Raw genomic sequence first — 19,435 nt, forward strand, 5'->3', positions numbered from 1 at the left:
GATAGAGGAGCCAAGGAGGAGAGGTGCTTTGCTGGGTCTTGTGCTAACCAACAAGGGGCTTACTGAGTCTCCGAAGGTCAAAGGCAGCTTTGGCTGTAGCAATGGTGGGGTTCAGGATCCTGAGAAGAATGAGGAGGGTAAAAAGCAAGCTCTCAACCCTGGAATTCAGGAGAGCAGACTTTGGTCTCTTCAAAGGTCTGCTGGGAAGCATCCTAAGGGATAAGGCCCTGGAGGTAAGACGAGCCCAAGAAAGCTGGTTAATACTCAAGGTTCACCTTTTCCAGGCTCAAGAGCAGTCCATCCCAGTGAACAGAGAATCAGGCAAAAATGCCAGGGGGTCTGTGTGGATGAACAAGTAGATCCTGGACAAATTCAAACACAAAAAGGGACTGTCCAGAGGGTGTAATCAAGGGTGGGTAAATTGGGAGGAACACAAAGATGTTGTCTGAGCATCCAGGGATGAAGTTACAAAAGCTAAAGCTCAACTGAAGTTTAATCTGTTCAGGGATGTTAAAGGCAAGGGCTTCTATGAGTACAGAGGTGGGACTGGCTAGGGAAAATGTGGGCCCGTTGCCAAATGAGATTGGGGCACCTGGTTACACAGAAGAAGCTGGGGTACTGAATGCCCTCTTTGCCTCAGTCTTACCAGCAACACTGGCCTTCAGGAATCCCAGGTCCCAGAGACCAAGGGGAAGGTCTGGAGCAAGGAAGATGTACCTTTGGTGGAAGAGGATCAGTTCGGGGAAGACAAGCAAAATGTCCACGTGCCCTGATGGGATGTACTCACAAGTGCTGTGGGAGCTGGCAGATGTCATCGCAAGGCCACTCACTATAATCTTTGATCAATCAGGGCAACCAGGGAAAGTGCCCAAAGACTGGTGAAAAATAAATGTCACTTGTCTTTTCAAGAAGGAAGATACTAAAGGCCTAGTGAACATCACCTTGGTCTCCAGGAAGATGATGGAGCAACTAATCCTGGAAACCATTTCCAGGTACATCAACAACAAGAAAATAATCAGTAGTAGTCAGCATGGCTTCACCAAGGGGACGTAATGCTTGACCAACTTGATAAAGTTCTATGATGAAATAGCTGGCCTGGCAGATGAGGGGAGAGCAGTGGATATTGTCCACCTGGACTTCAGTAAGGCCTTTGACAGTGTCTCCCATAGGATCCTCATAGAGAAGTTGTTGATACATGAGATGAATTAGCAGTGAGGTGGGTTGAAAACCGTCTGAATGACCAGGCCCAGAGGATGGTGTTGTGTATTGATAAGGATCCTGGCCAAAACATTGTGGCAAAACTAGTTCCTCCAGCCACAGGATTGTCAAAGGCTGAAAGGAATCATGCCTCAAACATTGTAGCAGGAGATGACACATTCAGTATGGGGTGAACTGCTATTTACATATCAACGACAAGCTAACGAGCCACAGGCCAGGCCAGCTGGCTGATACTGGAGGTGAGGGGTGTGCTGGATGGCACACAGCTCCATCTTCTGATATGCCCAGCGTGGCACACAAAGGGGAAAGGCTGAGACCCTTCAACATGGCCCAGGACTTGTCGAAACTTGTCAATCTTTCGCAATCACCCCTTCCCCCCAGACTTTACTCAGAGAGCTATAAAAAAGCTCACCTGAACCCAGCACCCTGAGGACCCTCTGCCCATCAGCCTCACCGTGGGAACTGGACCAGACATTGGAGGATGCTGCGCTCCTGAACTACAAACCCCAGTATCCTCGTCATGGGACACCAGAGGCCGTACATCATCATACAAGTCTCATCATCCACGCTGCGGAGCCGTAAGCGTGGCTGGATCCATCAACTTTTCCTTCTTCCTTTCTCTCTGCTCTTTCCTTCTCTCCTTTTTTTCTATATCCCTATTTCTTTGTCTCCTCTTCTGTGAGTGGCGATATATTACTCTCTTTCTCTCTCTCTTTATACCTTAGTTTTCCCTCCCTCTCTACCACTCTCTTTCTCTCTTTTCCTTTTGAACATATAAGAATAACATCATCTTAAGCTCTGCTGTGGGATCCTTGTTAAATTTTGTATTGTAGCTACTAATGTTTGCCAATACATTGCTTGTGGAAGGACTCTTGCTGTTAATATATTGATAAGTTCTGTGATATCATAAAATACATTTGCCAAGTCACTATTCACTGTAACTAGTATTCCAACACGTACTTTTAGTAAAACTCATAAATTGGACCCCGAAGGTGATTGTCCGTCATTCACTTCGCATAACCACGCAGAATTAACCCAGAGTTAACTCGCACCTGGTCTCATCTGTTGAGTCAGGGCCCATGTTGCATTCAGAGTTAACTCATCCTTCATCCCATCTATTGAGACGGGACAGATAGCACAACATCTAGTTGGAGGTCAGTAATTGGCAGTGTACCCTGGGGGCCAATACTGGGTCCGGTCCTGTTCAACATCTCCAGTAACGATCTGGATGATGGTACGGTCTACCCTCAGCAAGTCTGTAGATGACACAAAACTGGGAGACATAGCTGGTACGAGACAGTTGTGCTGCCACCCAGAGGGACCTGGACAGACTGGAGAAATGGGATGACAAGAACCTCATGAAGTTCGACAAGGGGAAGTGCAAAATCCTGTACCTGGTGAGGAACAACGCCAGGGACCAGTGCACGCTGGGGCAACCCAGCTGGAGAGCATCTGGGTAGAGAAGGAACCTGGGAGTCCACTTGGACACCAAGTTGAGCATGTGCCAGTGGTGTGCCCTTTTTGGAAAGAAGGTTATTGGTATCCCAGTTGCCAGCAGGTTGACAGAGGTGATCCTTCCCCTCTATTCAGCACTGGTGAGGCCACAGCTCCCCAGTATAAGATAGACATGGACATACTGGAGACAGTCTGGCAAATGGCCATGAAGATGCTGAAGGCACTGGAGCATCTTTCACACGAGGAAAGGCTGAGAGAGCTGGGACTGTTCAGCCTGGAGAAGGCTCAGGGGGATCTTATCAATGTACATAAATCCCTGAAGGGAGCGTGCAAAGAAGATGGAGCCAGGCTCTTCCCAGTGGTGCCCAAGGACAGGACCAAAGGCCATGGGCACAGACTGAACCACAGGAGGTTCCCTCTGAACATCAGGAAACACTGTTTCACTGTGAGGGTGACTGAACAGGTTGCCTAAGGAGGTGGTGGAGTCTCCACCCCTTCCAACCTCAGGCATCCTATCATTCTGTGAATAAAACTTAGAAGAACACTTACTTCTTGATTTAGCTTGCACAGCTTAACTAGTTGCCTGCTCCCACACAAGTTAATGCAATTTCCTGCCCAAAAGAGCAGAGGCAGTATCATAACTTGTTCCTACACAGGGAGCATTTTGTAGGCTGAGGGACACAAAAGAGGGATTCATTGCTCCCTTTAATAATGCAAGCAATACCTGTTAAAGGAAAAATCGTTATGCTCTCTTTACTTCAGCAGCGTCCATCTTCCTCTGTCTTGCTCCATGGGGAGCCAAAGAATTCCCACATGATGCCTACTCTACCCCTGAAATAAGGCATTTAATGACCCTTAGGATTCACCTAGAGCCTGTGTTTCCCCCAACATTCAGATCCAAGTTAGTTCAGCCTGACTCTCACACCATGATCCAGAAGGTTGGAGGGTTTGTTTACAGCTATCCAGAGAACATACCATCAAGAGGAATTAGAGTGACCATGCTTAAAAAGGACTCCAGAAACCCATGTAGATGCTAGGCAAAAAGTGCAAAGCAGCTGTAACTGAACAGCATTTATAACAGACTTCTGACATCTTTCCTACGGATTTCTGCAACATTCTTTCTCTTCCTGAGACTGAACACTGGTGTTGCAGCTGCCCCAAATCAGAGGCAGGCCCTCTCGTCTGAGCTCGTGGTTCAAAATCCTCAGCAATGTGCAGGATCAAGGATTCACACGGCTGGCAGGCACCCATGGAGACTGTCATCTCTATGACCTCGGGAGAATTTGGCAGCTTTATAGGATATCCACAAAGTATCTTTTCCTTAACTTTCCAGCTGCTCTCACTAAATCTTACTAGGGCTCAAAGAAGGGTTTAATTTTTCTTTACAGATGGCAAGTTGGCAGTAGTATCGGAGAAGGACTGCACCCCTATCTATAGGCTTGTGTTACCCGGACAAAACATTACTGATAAAAAAAAAGTTACATCCACCACCTACGTAACTGTGCAGGAACCTAAGTGTGCTGCATTTTTGCTGATATGGCAGTAGCTCTTCCAGATACATTCTGCAAGCACAGACAGACTGACAGCTGATTCCACCTGAGTAAGGTTGAAATTCATTGATCTCCAGTTCAGGAACAGGAGGATGAACAGTGTGAGACTTTTGTTACATGGTGATCCCCCCGCAAAACATTTTGTGCTCCTCTATGTATGACAGAACTCGTCAGCTCCATGAAAAAGAATTGAAGAATAAAGCAAGGCCCACGGGTGAACAAAGCTTTCTTTAATATTAGTTCAAGCACTAGATCATGGGTGTCAAACTCATTTTCACACTGGGCCACATCAGCCTCACGGTTGCCTTCAAAGGGCCAAATGTAATTTTAGGACTATATAAACATAGGCGCAGTTACGTTTATACAGTCCTAAAATAACATTTGGACCTTTGAAGGCCACCACGAGGCTGACATGGCCCCTGGTGAAAATTAGTTTGACACCTCTGCACTATATGTTTACTTGTTCGAGTCTCACATACAAGTAAGTGGCAAAACACCCGGCTGATTCTCCAGACAGAAAATGTCCTCTTAGATAATAAAAAAACCCTAACATTTACATAAAAAAAAAAAAAAAAAATCAAGATTGCCATTGTACCTTTGTGCCAACTGCCAAGCTACGTTTTACCATACACCATTACATGTATATGTTTTAGCATATACTGTTACATGTATTGGTACATTATGCTTTTTTGTCTTGAGTACTCGATGCAATAAACTCTGAAACTCTTAAATAAAAAAGAAGAAATGCCAGATTTTCTCACATTTAAGCTTAAGAATTTATTTCAATCTTCAAACATTCAGGATTCTGACAGTTTTATTTGCTACAACTACTTTCAACAAACAATGTAAAATATAGTTTACATTAAGGATTAGCAGTTCTTTGTAATATGAAGTCAAAATGAACCACAAGTTAGATCATACTGAAAATATTTTGTCAAGATGTTCTACTGTATCAGAAGTAGTAACTGCCAATGGAGCCTGTCTGATATATTATTGTCAGATGCTTCTGACACACCAGTGTCTTTCTGGACAGGAAAAATAATCACACTTTGCTATCTAAAAAAACCTTTATTTCCATACCTATGGAAGTAAAAAATTTAGGAATCAAAACATTACAGCTAAACATAAAACTAAACACTACAACTGTAGTGAACAAGCAATGCTATGTGAAAAGTTATGCTGAATTTTTTCTGCATTTCCTTAGACCAACATCAACACAGACCAACCAAGTGCACCGGTCAGTGCTGAAGGAGGTCAGTCACCAGCTGGGAACCAACCCTTGCACTAGGATGAAGCCCTTCAGCTGACAAAAACTCTATGGTTATTTAAATTAGAACTAATAACTAGTAAGTCAAAGAGAAGTTATTATTGTTTAAAAGACTGGTGTGGCGGAAAAGCATCCTACAAGAGATGAATGCAGGACACAGTGCAGCAGATCCAAATCTAGACACGTTTGTCCCGACATTACAGACAAAACCTCTTTTTCTGCTGCATTCTAGAAAAATTATGGTCAGACTTTAGGAGATTCTGGTGTACATTCACAATAGTGTACATTAGTCAGGATCTCAAACACATTAATCATCTGCTCCAAACTGAAGAGCCTGAAACTTTTTTATCATGGAGTGGGACCTAAGTATAAACTTAGCTAGGTCCACAGGTATAAGAAACTTAAAAACACTTAAAAAAAAAATCTTACAAATAATTATTTAAAGCTTAAGTATCCCCAATCAGAAAGTAAGAAGCTAAACTGAGTAAACTGAAAAAAAAACAAAAAAAACAACTTCAGCATGTGCAGCATTGCAGCACTATGAACTTGGCTTATGTAAACCAGCTTTTGCTGAAGACACTATGCACTTACAGAAAGAGGGCCCAGGTAATAATTAATTTTAGCCTGGAAATAAACTAAAACAAAACAAAAACGGCAAAACAAAAAGCCCAAAATCAGCTTATCTCACTGCTACAGTAGGCAGGTTTATAGCAGGAAGTGCTGCGAGATGGGGAAGAATAGTTTCATTCGGACAAAGCTGCATGAAACTACTTACTAGGTATAACCGGAGAAATTATAGTGAAAATTTAACACAGCAAAACTCACAGGACTAGAAAAGCCTCTGCTGTCAAGCTGAAGATAGAGTAGCCTCATCTGAATTCAAGGAAAACTATGCTTTTGTTTCAGAAGTGGAGAAGTGACAGTTTTCCCATGTCACGTAATTCACTCAAAAATACATTTTACTGTATTCTAGGAAGTCAGCAACCACTTGTAAATGTGTATAGTTCCTAGCTTGTTCAACTTTTACAAACACTGTAGGAAAAGTACAGACTTCAGGAGGAAGAAAAAAAACCTCTCACTGAAGTTGCTTCAGCTACTCTGATAAAAGTATTTGAAATTAACTGATGCTATATTTAAGCATCAATCTACCTAACTTTAGACCAAGGAGTAAAAATGTAATTCTCTGGAAACCTGAACTGAAAATCAAGCAAATATCACACTCTGTGCGTTTAGACCTTGTTAAAGGACAAACATCAATAACCTGCAACTAACAGGTACACTTCATAGTTCATTGTAAAATCAGGCTATGGTTTCCAGAGCTTGAGCAGGCCATCTTCACTGTAGGTGGCAATCAGGTTCTGGTGGGGGTGATGAGCAATGCCAATGACATCTTTTTCATGAACCTAGAGGATAAGCAGAAAGATGGATCAGGAAATCTTTCCTCTAGCAGATTCAAGCCAAATACTCTCTTCAAACAAAAATGAGAGGAAAGCTAGACTGAGGTTTAACATGCTTTGTACATACAGCAAAAGCAGAAGAACATGCTCCCTCAGTATTAAGTTCCAATACAAACAATTTTTGTGACACAGCAATTACTTTTTGTTGGGTGAGGGAAGGGTTAGTGGAGGTTTACATCCACCGAAATCCATGACATCTAAGTGTTCTCCATTAAATTTAGACATTCAGGCTGGTATTCCTCTTTAGTTTAATCCAAGCCTGATAGCTTTAAATCTGACAGCTTGGTCAGATTCTCCATCAGCCAGAGCCCAGATCAAGACATGCTCTAGTTCAAATAAGTTTGAACCAATTCATTCTTGGCTTGGTGGGTAAATATTTTCATAACTTTTAAAACGGAAATGGCTCTAAAAAAGCCTAAAGATATTCTACAGTGAAATGTTCTGGAATGCATTTGCTACCAATCATGGCTGCTAGAATTGAAACATTTCTTGGTACGAGATTTGTCCTTACAGACTTCTCTTTATGGACTTCATACATAACAAACGTTTTGATCATCTTGTGCTTATATCTCTGTAGAAGCTCAAAGTTAAGAACTTACAGTCAGAGTTCGCTCCAGCTTGCCGGTCACTGTGCTAAAGCAATACAGCACAAAATCTTCACCAACACAGTAGATCCATTCACCACGTGGTGAAAGCGCACAGCAGACAAAGTCACCACCTTCTCTCTTACCAGAGCTGAAACTTCTTACAATCTGTAAAGATAACCCCACAAAAATATTTTGAGTGATTAAACTACAGCTCATCATTACTATGTTCAGGGCACAGATATCTAGATATCCCACAGATATTGGGGGATTGGACTAGATGATCTTTTGAGGTCCCTTCCAATCCCAAACATGATACTGTGATACAGGCAGTACTGGTGTGATTAGAACAAAGGATCTCTCCATAGCTGCAACTGCTTTCTGCAAGCCAAGCTGTTCTATAAACTGGGTACAGAGTCTGCCATGAAAGCAAACCGGAGAAATCAAGTTTAAACCTAGGCTAGGTAATTAAGAGTGCCAAAGAAACTGGTTAAAGTGACTGAGAGAGAGAAAGAGACTTGAAAGAACATCAGTAAGATCACTTACTTGTCCTTGCATATTCATGATGACGACCGTATTTGATCTGTTGCAAACAACAAAGTGTTCTGGGTTTTTAGGCAGCAGAATGACACTATTCACAGTAATGTCAGTCCCAGCAGTGCTGCCAAGAGATTTGAAGGTGTTTGAGCACTCTGTCGTCTTCACGTTCCAAACCTAGTATGAAACATAAATGTAAAACCAGTTAGCTTTAAAAAACTAAACAAAACCAAGCTGATTCAGGATACAGGACTCAGATCTTCTAAGGCTGCTGAAGGGAAATATGAATCCAAACAACAGTAGTTGAAAGCAGATTTTTTAAAAATAAATTGCTGCATTTATTTTGAAGTGTGAACACCAGGAACAGTTTCACTATAACTGAACTGCAAGCGAATTTCCATTATCCAAATTCAGCCTGGCTCCCTTTCATTAAGCATATTCCCTGAGGGGCGAGTCCAGACTTGCTTTCTGGTTTTAGCTAGTATCTGTGAATATTTGTGCAGCCTCTGCACATGCAATTTGCCTTACATAAGACAGACATAAAATCACTGAAAAAGCAAAGCCTCACTGATGTCACTGGGAGAAACATTCCAGTTTGCAGCTGCTACAGGCTCAACACCAGGCTGTTCCAGCTGTTTAGAAACAGGAAACGAAACTGCTTGTTGGATATTTAAAATAAAAGATAACTCACTATCTGTGGAATACACTAGTACAATCGAAATGAAAGACAGCACCTTCTTATGCTGTTCCAACAATCAGGGGCAGTCTAACAAAGAATGCAAATTTTAAGTAACGCCCAATTTAATATGTGCAAAATCTGTCACCCTCTCCTAGGCCACATCTATAAATCGGATCTGTTTACCCAGACCCTGTGCCCTGCATCGATGCCGTACTTAATGTAGCTGTTTCTGTATCAATTTACTTATTTATTATTAACCAGTAATGTCCTGTGCACAGCAATGCTTTACTACTCTTAACTACTACACACTAAGTAGTACACTCTTTGCTGAGACTAGAAGCCAAACTTAACGCTCCTACAATCAGTTTCATTAATGCTAGATTACCTAGCTTGCACAGCAAGGGACTCCTAAGCACCAAGAAACAAACAGATGTCCAACACAGTAAGCAGGAAAACGACGTTATTTCAGACATGGGAATCCCCACATTCTAGGACAAGAGGTGTCACAGACAATTTGATTTCTAGAATAAGGCAGGACCAGGCAGGTAAGTAGTGCACCTGTGTCCTCCTTTCATAAAACACAGCAGAAAAAGGCTCTGCAGCAGTCTGTAAGCAGAGTATGAAACTTCATCAGTTCCCATTTACAGCAATCTACAGCAAAGGCCACAAGCAGAAAGACTTTTTTTTGCAGGTAACCCCAAATCCTTCTCCAATGACTGCAGCAGTTAGAACCAATCAGCTACAACATGCAAAGAGTTTGAATGTGTTACTTAAAAAGGGCAAATGCTATCTTACCTTCACTGTGCCATCAGAGGATGCACTGATAATATAGTGGCCGTCCTGGGTAAAAGTAGCTTCATTGACGAAGGAAGAATGACCACGGAATTCCTTTAAAGTTTTTCCAGATTTTAAACCATGAATCCTGTCACACAACAGAGGGCAAAACAGAGTGAGCAACTGAAGTAGTCTCAACCATCCTCTGGCTTCAACATGTTTTAAATATGAGATACCTTTGATAGGCAGCAACAAAAAGGGCTAAAAACCTGCAAGCCAGAAGTCTTTATCACAAGCCCCTTTCAACAAAGATGTTACATGTTCCCTTGAAAAGCTTAGGGAAATATCAATTACCTTCAGGTTCATGAACCTGTATGTAACATACACTGTACATATTACACAATAGGACTATGAAAGGGGAAACTATGAAGCTGACAAAACAAAAATTAAAGAATTAATTAAGTTTGGAAGTGACCTCTGGAGGTCTCTAGTCCAACGCACTTCTGAAAACAAATCCAACCTTTAAATGATGTTAGCTTGCTAAGGGCCTTGAGCAAGGCCATGTCTAGTTGAATTAAGAAAAAAGTCTGTCCTTATACCCAGCCAGATTTTCTCTTTTGCAAGCTGCTGTCACCGTCTCTTCTGGTGCAACTCTGGGAAGAGTTTGCTCAGTTATTTAAAAGGAAATTATATTGCCAATTGGTATCAGCCTTAAATTTTAGTAGGTACTAAAGTGGCTACAGAAATACAGTTTTCAAGAAATCTGAAGTCTTGAGAATGAAATTCCTTATTCCATTTGAAGCTTGCTGTCTTTGATTAAACAACCAACCTTACATAATTTGAATTAAAATGTTTATGCTATGGTTCACATGTGTCAGGATTTAAACAGATTAACACCTCTCATTAAGATGTTTTGTAATGCTCATTCACTGTGCAGTTGCCTCCAGACCCATACATGTTGATCTAAAGCAATAACACTGGGTTTTACAATACAGGCAAGAGCCTAGAGCTATTAAACACATTACATAATGCCATTCATTTAAACATAAAATATATACAGTCATCAAGCACGGAATCAATCTGATTCACAATGTCCCATATCCTGCAACTCAATTTTCAAAAAGACAGATGAGGAAGTTGGAAACCTTGACAAACCAGACAGATGGACTGAGAGAAACCTTATCATCTCATCACAGCTTCCTCACAAGAGGAAGAGGAAGGGCAGGTGCTGATCTCTTCTCTCTGGCAACCAACAACAGAAACCGAGGAAATGGCACAGGAAAATGTGCCAGGGGAGTTTTAGGTTGGACATGAGGAAAAAGTTCTTCACCCAGAGGGTGGTGGAGCACTGGAACAGGCCCCAAGTCTGTCAGTGTTCAAGAAGCATTTGGACAACATGCTCAAGACACATGGTGTGAACTGTGGGCTTGTCATATACAGGGACGGGAGTTGGACTCGATCCTTGTGGGTCCCTTCCAACGCAGAGCACTCTGATTCTATGATTCTATGTTGAGAAAAGGCGGTTGCAGAACCACCTCAGGCATCAGACTCAGCTGTAGGCTGACTGGCCACAGAGGCAGTCTGTAACAAAGGACCTGGGAGGCCTTGGGGAGAAGACAGTGACAGCCAGCAGTGTGCTGTGGCACTGAAGAAACCCAGCCACACACCAGATGCATTAGGAGAGACACCATCTGCAGATCAAGGTTCCCCTCTACTTGGTAGAGGTGTAGCCACCACTGGAGGACTGTGTTCAGTTTTGGGCTGCTACTAAGATGGCCAGAGGGCTGGGCTACATGTGATACATGAAGAGGGCTGGGTGTGTTCAGCCAAGAGAACTGAAAGTTCAGAAGCATCTAATTGCTGTCTTCCTTGTAGACAAAAATTAAACTACTATTAAGTAAATCAGAATAATCCCAAAGATGAAAAATAATTGTGAACTAGTAAAAAATGATTTAAGCAACTCTCAACTACAGCAAAGTGTCTGCATAGCAACAGAAGAGCTTTGTTGCAAACCAAATCTACCCAACAGTAAGCAAATTCCACTCCATAAAAAGACATCAAATAGGTGCAGGATCAGGATTACTGCACTACAGAAATGTTAAGCACCACTTTCCAGATGCTAAAAGCTGCAGGAACAAGGTTTTTATGAGGTTGCTGACCATATGCTAACTTGAAGTTGAGTATTTGTGTGACTATTTGCTAGTATTTAAAGTTACAATTAACGTATACTCTTGCTTTTATCTGTCCTGCAATGACCCTTTTATTTTTTGGGAAAAAAAAAAAATAAAATAAAATAAAGGATACCAAAGTCCTTACTAAACACCTGAAAAATTGTAACTATTTGGTTAATATCACTACCTAACAAGATTTTAAAGAATAAATGGAGTCACATTCTTCTCAGAGTGCACAGATAAAGGACAAGACATAAAAGACTTAAGTTACAAGGAAAAAAACCAAAACGTCATTCCTTATGTCCAAATAGAATCTTCTGAGAGAGCTGTACAGACCTACGTCAGATGCCAAGAGAAGCAGTGGGGTCTCCACCCATGGAGATTTTGAGAAATCAGCTGGACAGGGCCCTGAGCAAGCTGTCCTAACTGAAAGGTTAGTTGTGGTTTGAGAAGTATGTTGTACTAGAGACCTCTAGAGGTATCTTCTAAATTAAACTGGTTTATAATTTATGCCTAGTCTGCCTTGCATAGGTTGCACAGATGCCTGAATTTTCTTAAACCACAGATGCAAACCTGACAACCTTCATATCTGTCCCACAACAATCCATTGCTTTATCACATTATTTCTTAACCAGGTAAGCTGCGGTAACTGTGTGGACCTAAGTCTTAGAACATGGAAGGTGTCAGGCAATGGCAAGTTTGTTCAGGTTAGCCCAACCACATTAAGAGGGATGTGCTTCCTTAGATTTTTTTCAGACAGACCTCATATCCAACTGCTCTAAATGAACGGACACCCTATCAACTTGCTAAACTACACTAACTGGATTGTGCACCAAAGCAACTCCAAAGTTTTTATAAAGACTCCCATTCATAGGTTCCCAAATCCCAGGTCAAACCAATCTATATTAAAAAGTTTAACTGCTCAATAAGAAAATTCTGTTTTCTGTTCTCCTGCACTGTAGCTCACACATTCTTAGTTTATTTACCTGATTGTCTGATCAAAAGAAGCACTAAGAATTTGGCTGCTGTCTTTAGAGAAACTGAGGCATGTAACACCTTTACTGTGTGCTCGTTCAAATCTTCTCAGACACTGCCCGCTCTGGATTTTCCACACCTGGAGAAGAAACAACAAGTGAAAAAGAAGTGGTTACTTTGTTATGAAATCACAGAACCAATAAGTATTTGTTTCTGAGCAATGCTAAGCTTCATTTGTTTTTATAAGGAATTGCAAAACTACTGCAACTGCAAGTGAATCTGGTCTCCAACTCTACCAACATACACCATAAAAAGATTTATACCTTGATCTTTCCATCTTGTGCTCCAGTTGCCAGCATTTCTGTATCTCTGCTAAAGCACATACACAGCACTGCATCATCCATCATCATAAAATTATCTTGTGCCTGGTACTTCAGATCCTAAATGAAAGCAGAAGTTCCACCAGTCAAAATAGTGAATTCAAGAAAATATATTTTAAGGTAAAGTGACAAAGTACTAGCACTTTCGGTTATATTTTATCACCTATCATCAAGTAGGCCACACAGCCTTCTAATAATAGCAATGTGCTACTGTCACCATTTTAAATGCAACAACAATGATCCAGAAAGGTAAAAAAAAGTTATTGTAGAGGGAAGTCCAAACCAGACAATTAAACCCATGTAAACATTCCAGACCAATATCTGAATCATCCAAGCAGACATCCTTTTCAGATTCACAGTCCCCAAGAAATCAAAGCAAGTAAAGTATAGCCTCAACAAATAAAACCCATGTGAAGTAAGCTGCAACTTACTTTTCTGATCTTTCCAGTAGTGAAGTTCCACACTTCAATGAAACCATCAACAGAGCCAGTAACCAGATACTGTCCATCAGGCGAAAACCGAGCACATTCCACATGTGACTTCTGCCCAAACTGTTTTATAGGAGAAAAGAAATTAAGCCCAATAAGCAGTTTGAAAGAAGCAAATCATTAAAACAAAACTGTAGTCTCATTTTGGTGGCAAAACCCCGTATTTTCTAGAGGTATGCATCCAACAAATTTAATGTTAAGATAAAAAAAAAATCCTGTCAACACCTACATACTAGAACTTCAAAACATAAACCCTCCTTCTGGTCTGGTATTATCTGTGAAACATATCAAACACTCCACAGTTACAGCAGCAGTTGGGCTGGTTGTCTTCACATTTTTGATTTGCAGTGAATTGTGTATGTTAGCAAACATCTTTCCAATACCCATCATTTATCACTAGCAGACCTCAGAAATTCCTGAAGTAGTACAAGTTGCTTCGCTTGGAATGATATTTCTCCAGTTAAATTGTCACAGACAATATTTGGTATTTTTATATACTATTTTTAAATTTTAAATTTTTAAATAAAAATGTTCACGACAACAGAGTACAGACAAAAAGTTTTCACTAGTCAATACAAAAATCCAAGATCGGTACTGGTAAACTAAACAAATTAAGTTCTAATAAAACATTTTTACCAAGCTGCTACTGAACACAACAAATTTATTTTACAATTTCCAACTCGTTACTTCTGAAAAATGTTACTTCCATTCACTGTGAAAACTGGTAGAGCTACTACAGTGAAGTAACAATCCTCACTGTACAGAACTGCTTGGTGAAGCTGAAAAGCTTTCACAGGAGGAAACTGTCTGCTCCATACTGTGACTGCTTCAGGACAACAACGTCATTACAGCACAGTTTTGCCTTTTGAAATCTATATTATAAAATCCTTGGAAAGGAGATATCGACTATATTAGTAAACCTGGTATGTAGTAGTTCATGATCAAAACTTATGTGGTTCACAGAAGCTAATGTGCACACACTGAATTTTAAGAAATGAGTATTTCCCTGCACAAATAAAGAAGGGGACTAAGTAAACCACTTTTGAAAACTGAATTATTCTGAACTGTGAAACCAAAGAAACAGTTAATACATTCATCACATCCACAAATACCACAAGCACCCAGGCATGTTAAGGGACCTCATTTCAGATTCTCATCAAAAGTCGCCTGATGGGATAAAGCACAGAGAAGTTTTGTTTTTGTTGTTGTTTTGTTTTGTTTTTGTTTTTTAACAAAACAAAACAAAAAAACCACAAAAGACAGAGGAGGGAAAATACTTACAAAACAAAAAAGAGAACAGAAGAATTCAGAAGGTTTACTCTTATCTTCCAACATAAACCATAAACTGTAGTAACACAGACAAAACCAAACATAACATCACCTTAATATGCCTGCTCAGCTGTGTGGGGAACTTTTCTTCTTCTACATCTTTCACAGCTGCTTTTCCTCTGAACAAGTCGATTGTCATGCCAGGAGGAAGCAGACCCTGATGCTGCTGCCATTTCAGTGCCTGTTGAGAAGTTGAAAGCCACACAGTTAGGTACCAGCCAGCACACATCTTCCTCATCAAAACACGCTTCTAATCAACACAATGCAGCAACAGTTTCTTGTACCCTTACAAATTGTACACCTGCACAGTTTGAGACAAATACCCTGCAAACAATTACTTGAAACTAGACTTACCAGATTATACTCCCTAACTCATGACCACAGACAGAACAGAAAGTTATTCCCAAATGATTTTCACAAATGAGAATGACTCAGGCTCAGCCTTCTCATTCTACCTTCAGTATGCAATACACAGTACATACACACAGTGTGAGTCCAATTTTGTGTTAATTTAAATTATCCAACCTGTGGTCTTTTTGCCTAGAACTACGTGCATTAAAATTAAAAATTACAATTAAATTAAATTGTAGTTAAAAACTACAATTAAAAATTCAAAAGATGGAACCTTACATAGCCCCTTCAGCAGAGAGCTGCTCTCAGCCGCAGGACACACTTGTCAGCCAAGAAAATTTATTTGGCATACTTATGAGGTTAAAAAGTAAGACATAAGCCATCAAGCAGCAAAATACAAGAAATACTGTCTGCATAGAGTATCAATTAAAACAGCCTGAGAATCAAAAGAGAGTTGTAAGTATAACAACGGAAAGAGTGTGTTAGGACATACTTTGAAAATAATCTCCTCTATGGCAAAGTTCTACAGAAACTGACATAGCTACTAAAATATTTTTCAAAGATTACCTGCCCCAACAAGGCCATAAGACGAGATGGAGGTACCACGCTGACTTCTCCAGCTAAAGCTTGTGCAATAGCAGCTCTCCGCTTCTCTTTGCTACTTCCATCTGGGTATGCCTAGAGAGAAGTTATTTTTACCAAGTGATTCTTCTGAACTGTTTTCCATAAACACATTCCTTGTTCTGAACTGAAGCCCCCTCCAGGTTAATTTTCTGTTAAGCATTCAAAACAGCCCTTCTCTTCAACACCAACCCTTGAAACATTTGGGATATGCTTTCACCAAAAATATCAGACTGACGCAATCAATCAGAAAGATTGCCCTGTTATTACTGTTATTGTACAATGACAATTTTATTTAGAAAGTGTGCATTTTCTTCTGCTTATATGAGACAGGAAAAGCAAAGCAGAGATGTCATCCTATGGCAGGATATAGGTATAAATCCCTAAACTCCCCCCTGCAGTAGACTTCAAAACTACTGTTCTGCTACCTCGTGATCAAGTGTTACACATCATTTCCCAAGGATTTTATAAAATGCGTAAAATCATCAAACTGGGAAGCTGCATGTTCTCACTCCCAGCATGAAAAAGATGCTGTACACCATTTGCAGCTTGTACCCAATGCTAGGACCCATGTAGGACAGCACTGTGAGGTCTCTAGGAACAGTGTAACATACCTCACGGGGATCAAAGTAAGACCTGGCCAGAAGGTTTTCGAGGTGGATGTACCGCTCTGGTTGAGTTTGTTTCAGCATGATCATGGGATCTGTTTGTCTCAGGAGAGACCTGGCAGCCCCTAGTTCCCGGAGCTCAATCAACTCCAACACAACCTGCACAAAGAGACAAATACCTGCATCAGCAAAAGGTAAACAGAAAACTCCACAGAGGCACTTGCACCCAGACCAGACAAGTCTGTTCACAACCTGCACTCACTCACCTGTTCATAGAGATCAATGAGGGTCTTGTCGGGCAGCTTCAGCGACTGTATGGCTTGCAGCACTGTGTCCCAGTGCCCGCTGTTGATGTCAGCCACAAAGCTCTCGATACTGTCCACGGTGTTGAGGGACACGGTGGTTTCCTCCTGCAGGGTGGCGAGGGCCCGGTGGAGGCTGTTCTCCTTCAGGTACTGCATGATCAGCCGGATCACGCTGCGGGAGAACAGAGCTCGGTCACTGCACCAGCCCCACGGGCTGCCCTTCCCCGCGGCCTCCGCGCCACAGCCCTCAGTCCCCGATCGCCTCGGGATCAGCCGCTTCCCCACGGACACTCCGCCGCACGACGGCTCCCGCGCTGACCAAGCTCCACCGCCCCTCACGCCACCATCCCGCCGCCGGGACAGCACCGTCAGCCCTGCCCGCTCCCGGGCCCTCCTCGGCCCGCTCCCGGGCCCCCCCTCGGCCCGCTCCCGGGCCCCCCCTCGGCCCGCTCCCGGGCCCCCCCTCGGCCCGCTCCCGGGCCCCCCCTCGGCCCGCTCCCGGGCCCCCCCTCGGCCCGCTCCCGGGCCCCCCCTCGGCCCGCTCCCGGGCCCCCCCTCGGCCCGCTCCCGGGCCCCCCCTCGGCCCGCTCCCGGGCCCCCCCTCGGCCCGCTCCCGGGCCCCCCCTCGGCCCGCTCCCGGGCCCCCCCTCGGCCCGCTCCCCGGCCCTCCTCGGCCCGCTCCCCGGCCCTCCTCGGCCCGCTCCCGGGCCCCCCTCGGCCCGCTCCCGGGCCCCCCTCGGCCCGCTCCCGGGCCCCCCTCGGCCCGCTCCCCGGCCCCCCTCGGCCCGCTCCCCGGCCCTCCTCGGCCCGCTCCCGGGCCCCCCTCGGCCCGCTCCCGGGCCCTCCTCGGCCCGCTCCCCGGCCCTCCTCGGCCCGCTCCCCGGCCCTCCTCTCCGCTCTCTTCCCCTCCTCTCCCCTTTCCTCCCCGCTCTCTTCCCCCCTCTTCTTCCCTCCCGTCCCGTCCCCGCCGCCGCCACACGTACTCGGAGGACTCGATTTCGATCGACATCTTGATCCGCCGTCACCACCGCTCACGCAAGGCCTCCTGCTGCTGCTGCTGCTGCTGCTGCTGCTGCTGCTGCTGCTGCTGCTGCTGCTGCTTCCAGACTCCGCGGACTCTGCTGCCGCCGCTGCCGCCGCTGCCGCTTCCTATCGCGCCACGCCGCGCCGGACGTGACGCGAGGCTGACGTCACGCGGCGGAGGGGGCGGGGTGTGCGCGCGCCGGCACCCGGGCGCCGCGGCGGCGGGAGGGGTGGGCGCCCCCTGGCGGTGTCGGCCCCCGCCCCGCGGAGAGCGGGAGCCGGGGCTGCGGGGGCCCGGGCCGGTGCTAGGGCGCCCGGGGGCGGCAGCCCCGCGCTGGGTCCTCGCCGGTGCCCCCGGGGTGGTGTTCCCGGGGCAGTGCTGGGCGAGCCCGCACCCTCCCCGGCCTCGTGGCTGCTTATCGGGTGGGTGCGTTGGAACGGCTGCTGGGCCTAAGGCCCTAGCACAGTTGTCATGGCAGCCGCGTTACTGGTGCGCTGGGTACAGAGTTGGCCTGGCCGGGAAGGCTGAGACAGGACACACGGGGAAAAAGCCTCAGAAAGGCCGGGACCAGTGTGCTCCAGAGAGCGGCTCCCCGTTCTGGGAGTTGGGAGGGGTGGGGGTTGCCCTAACACCTCAAAATAGCAGCACTCAGAACAGAACAGCCACTTCAGTGAGCACAGCGAGTGTAACATCCAGGCAGGAGCACTGGTGTAAGTTAACCTGCCTATTTACTCTGCAAGTTGGCTTCTCAACATGGTGTTGGAAGTGTGGTCTGTCCCTGCAGCACAAGCCTTGTTTGAGTGTTTCACTGTTACAACAAAGAGCCCGGGTTTCCCGCAGAGCTGCAAGCCTTAAGCTGGTGCGAGCTCTGCATCTCAAGAGCGTGGTCATGTGTGAAGGAATGATACTGCATAACGTAAGATGTGATTAGGAGGGAAATTAATAACATACACTGGCTGCTTTAATTACGTACTAAGATTGGAAAAATGTTGCTGTATGGGCAGAGCCCTCCGGTGGCAAGGAGGAACGTGAGAAAGAGCTGTACTTTGAAGGCACTAAGGGTAGCTGCGGCAGTCCATCTGTACTGCCTGGATTCTGACCGAGGCCAAAAGCCTTCAAGCCCTGTTGCAGATGAGTGATTTAAGGTCCTGCTTGGGGGAGAGGTCGAGTACTTCTGTCACAAGCCCCAGTTAATGCTAGAAGATTAGTAAAGCTGACCATGTCACTCCTGGCTGCATGTATGCTGAGGTGGCCTTGCTGGGAAGGGAGTTCCTCGCTCCCTGGGCAGCACTGAGGATCATCCTGCTCATGTCTTGCTGTTATGGGGCTCTTCCCAGCTGCTCCCAGTAAGTGCTAGACTGCCAGCGCACGGGAATGTGAAATCGCTGTACTCAGCCCCTTTTGGATGGACTTGCTCCTTGCTGTTTTTTTAGGCTTAACGTGCAATTTGCTGGATGAGCCATGGAAAATAGAGCCGTTTGTGAGAAACTGCCTGCCTTTGCCAACGAAAGCTGTTCTTCGCTGTCTCTGTCCCCAGAGTGCTTAAGAAAGTAATCCAATAGCATAAAGTTGAAAAAATACTGAGTGAGGCACAAGGCTAACATTTTGCATGCTGTTGTTTCCTCTCTGTGATCCCAACTCATTTTTTTTAACCCCTGTGAC

The 19,435-nt window shown here is 44.4% G+C and overlaps 2 protein-coding genes across 2 annotated transcripts in view; both read right to left on the bottom strand.

The window, feature by feature from the left end:
- B4GALT1 (beta-1,4-galactosyltransferase 1) overlaps positions 1-19,435 on the bottom strand; it is a 202,947-nt gene that overhangs the window by 128,461 nt on the left and 55,051 nt on the right. The gene's annotated exons all lie outside the window — the stretch shown is intronic.
- SMU1 (SMU1 DNA replication regulator and spliceosomal factor) lies at positions 4,986-17,906 on the bottom strand. Its single transcript, XM_080362578.1, has 13 exons — positions 17,858-17,906; positions 17,733-17,818; positions 16,711-16,921; positions 16,451-16,603; positions 15,783-15,893; positions 14,917-15,045; positions 13,479-13,598; positions 12,991-13,107; positions 12,679-12,806; positions 9,543-9,669; positions 8,078-8,245; positions 7,547-7,699; positions 4,986-6,893 (listed from the first exon to the last, which is right to left on the bottom strand). Exons 2-13 carry the CDS (start codon positions 17,756-17,758, stop codon positions 6,795-6,797), a joined length of 1,542 nt encoding a protein of 513 aa, XP_080218704.1. The 5' UTR covers positions 17,759-17,818; positions 17,858-17,906; the 3' UTR covers positions 4,986-6,794.

The sequence above is a fragment of the Nesoenas mayeri genome, assembly GCF_963082525.1.
Source record: "Nesoenas mayeri genome assembly, chromosome: Z".
Classification (NCBI taxonomy): domain Eukaryota; kingdom Metazoa; phylum Chordata; class Aves; order Columbiformes; family Columbidae; genus Nesoenas; species Nesoenas mayeri.

Bases quoted from the DNA above. Each gene is read 5' to 3' on its own strand.
- SMU1 (XM_080362578.1), bottom strand. From the start codon at position 17,758: ATGTCGATCGAAATCGAGTCCTCCGA. The intron at 9,670-12,678 runs GTAAATAAACTA...GTTGTGTGACAG, and splicing joins TCTTTTGATCAGACAATCAG to GATTCATGGTTTAAAATCTG. The intron at 6,894-7,546 runs GTAAGTTCTTAA...CTTATCCTCTAG, and splicing joins AGCTGGAGCGAACTCTGACT to GTTCATGAAAAAGATGTCAT.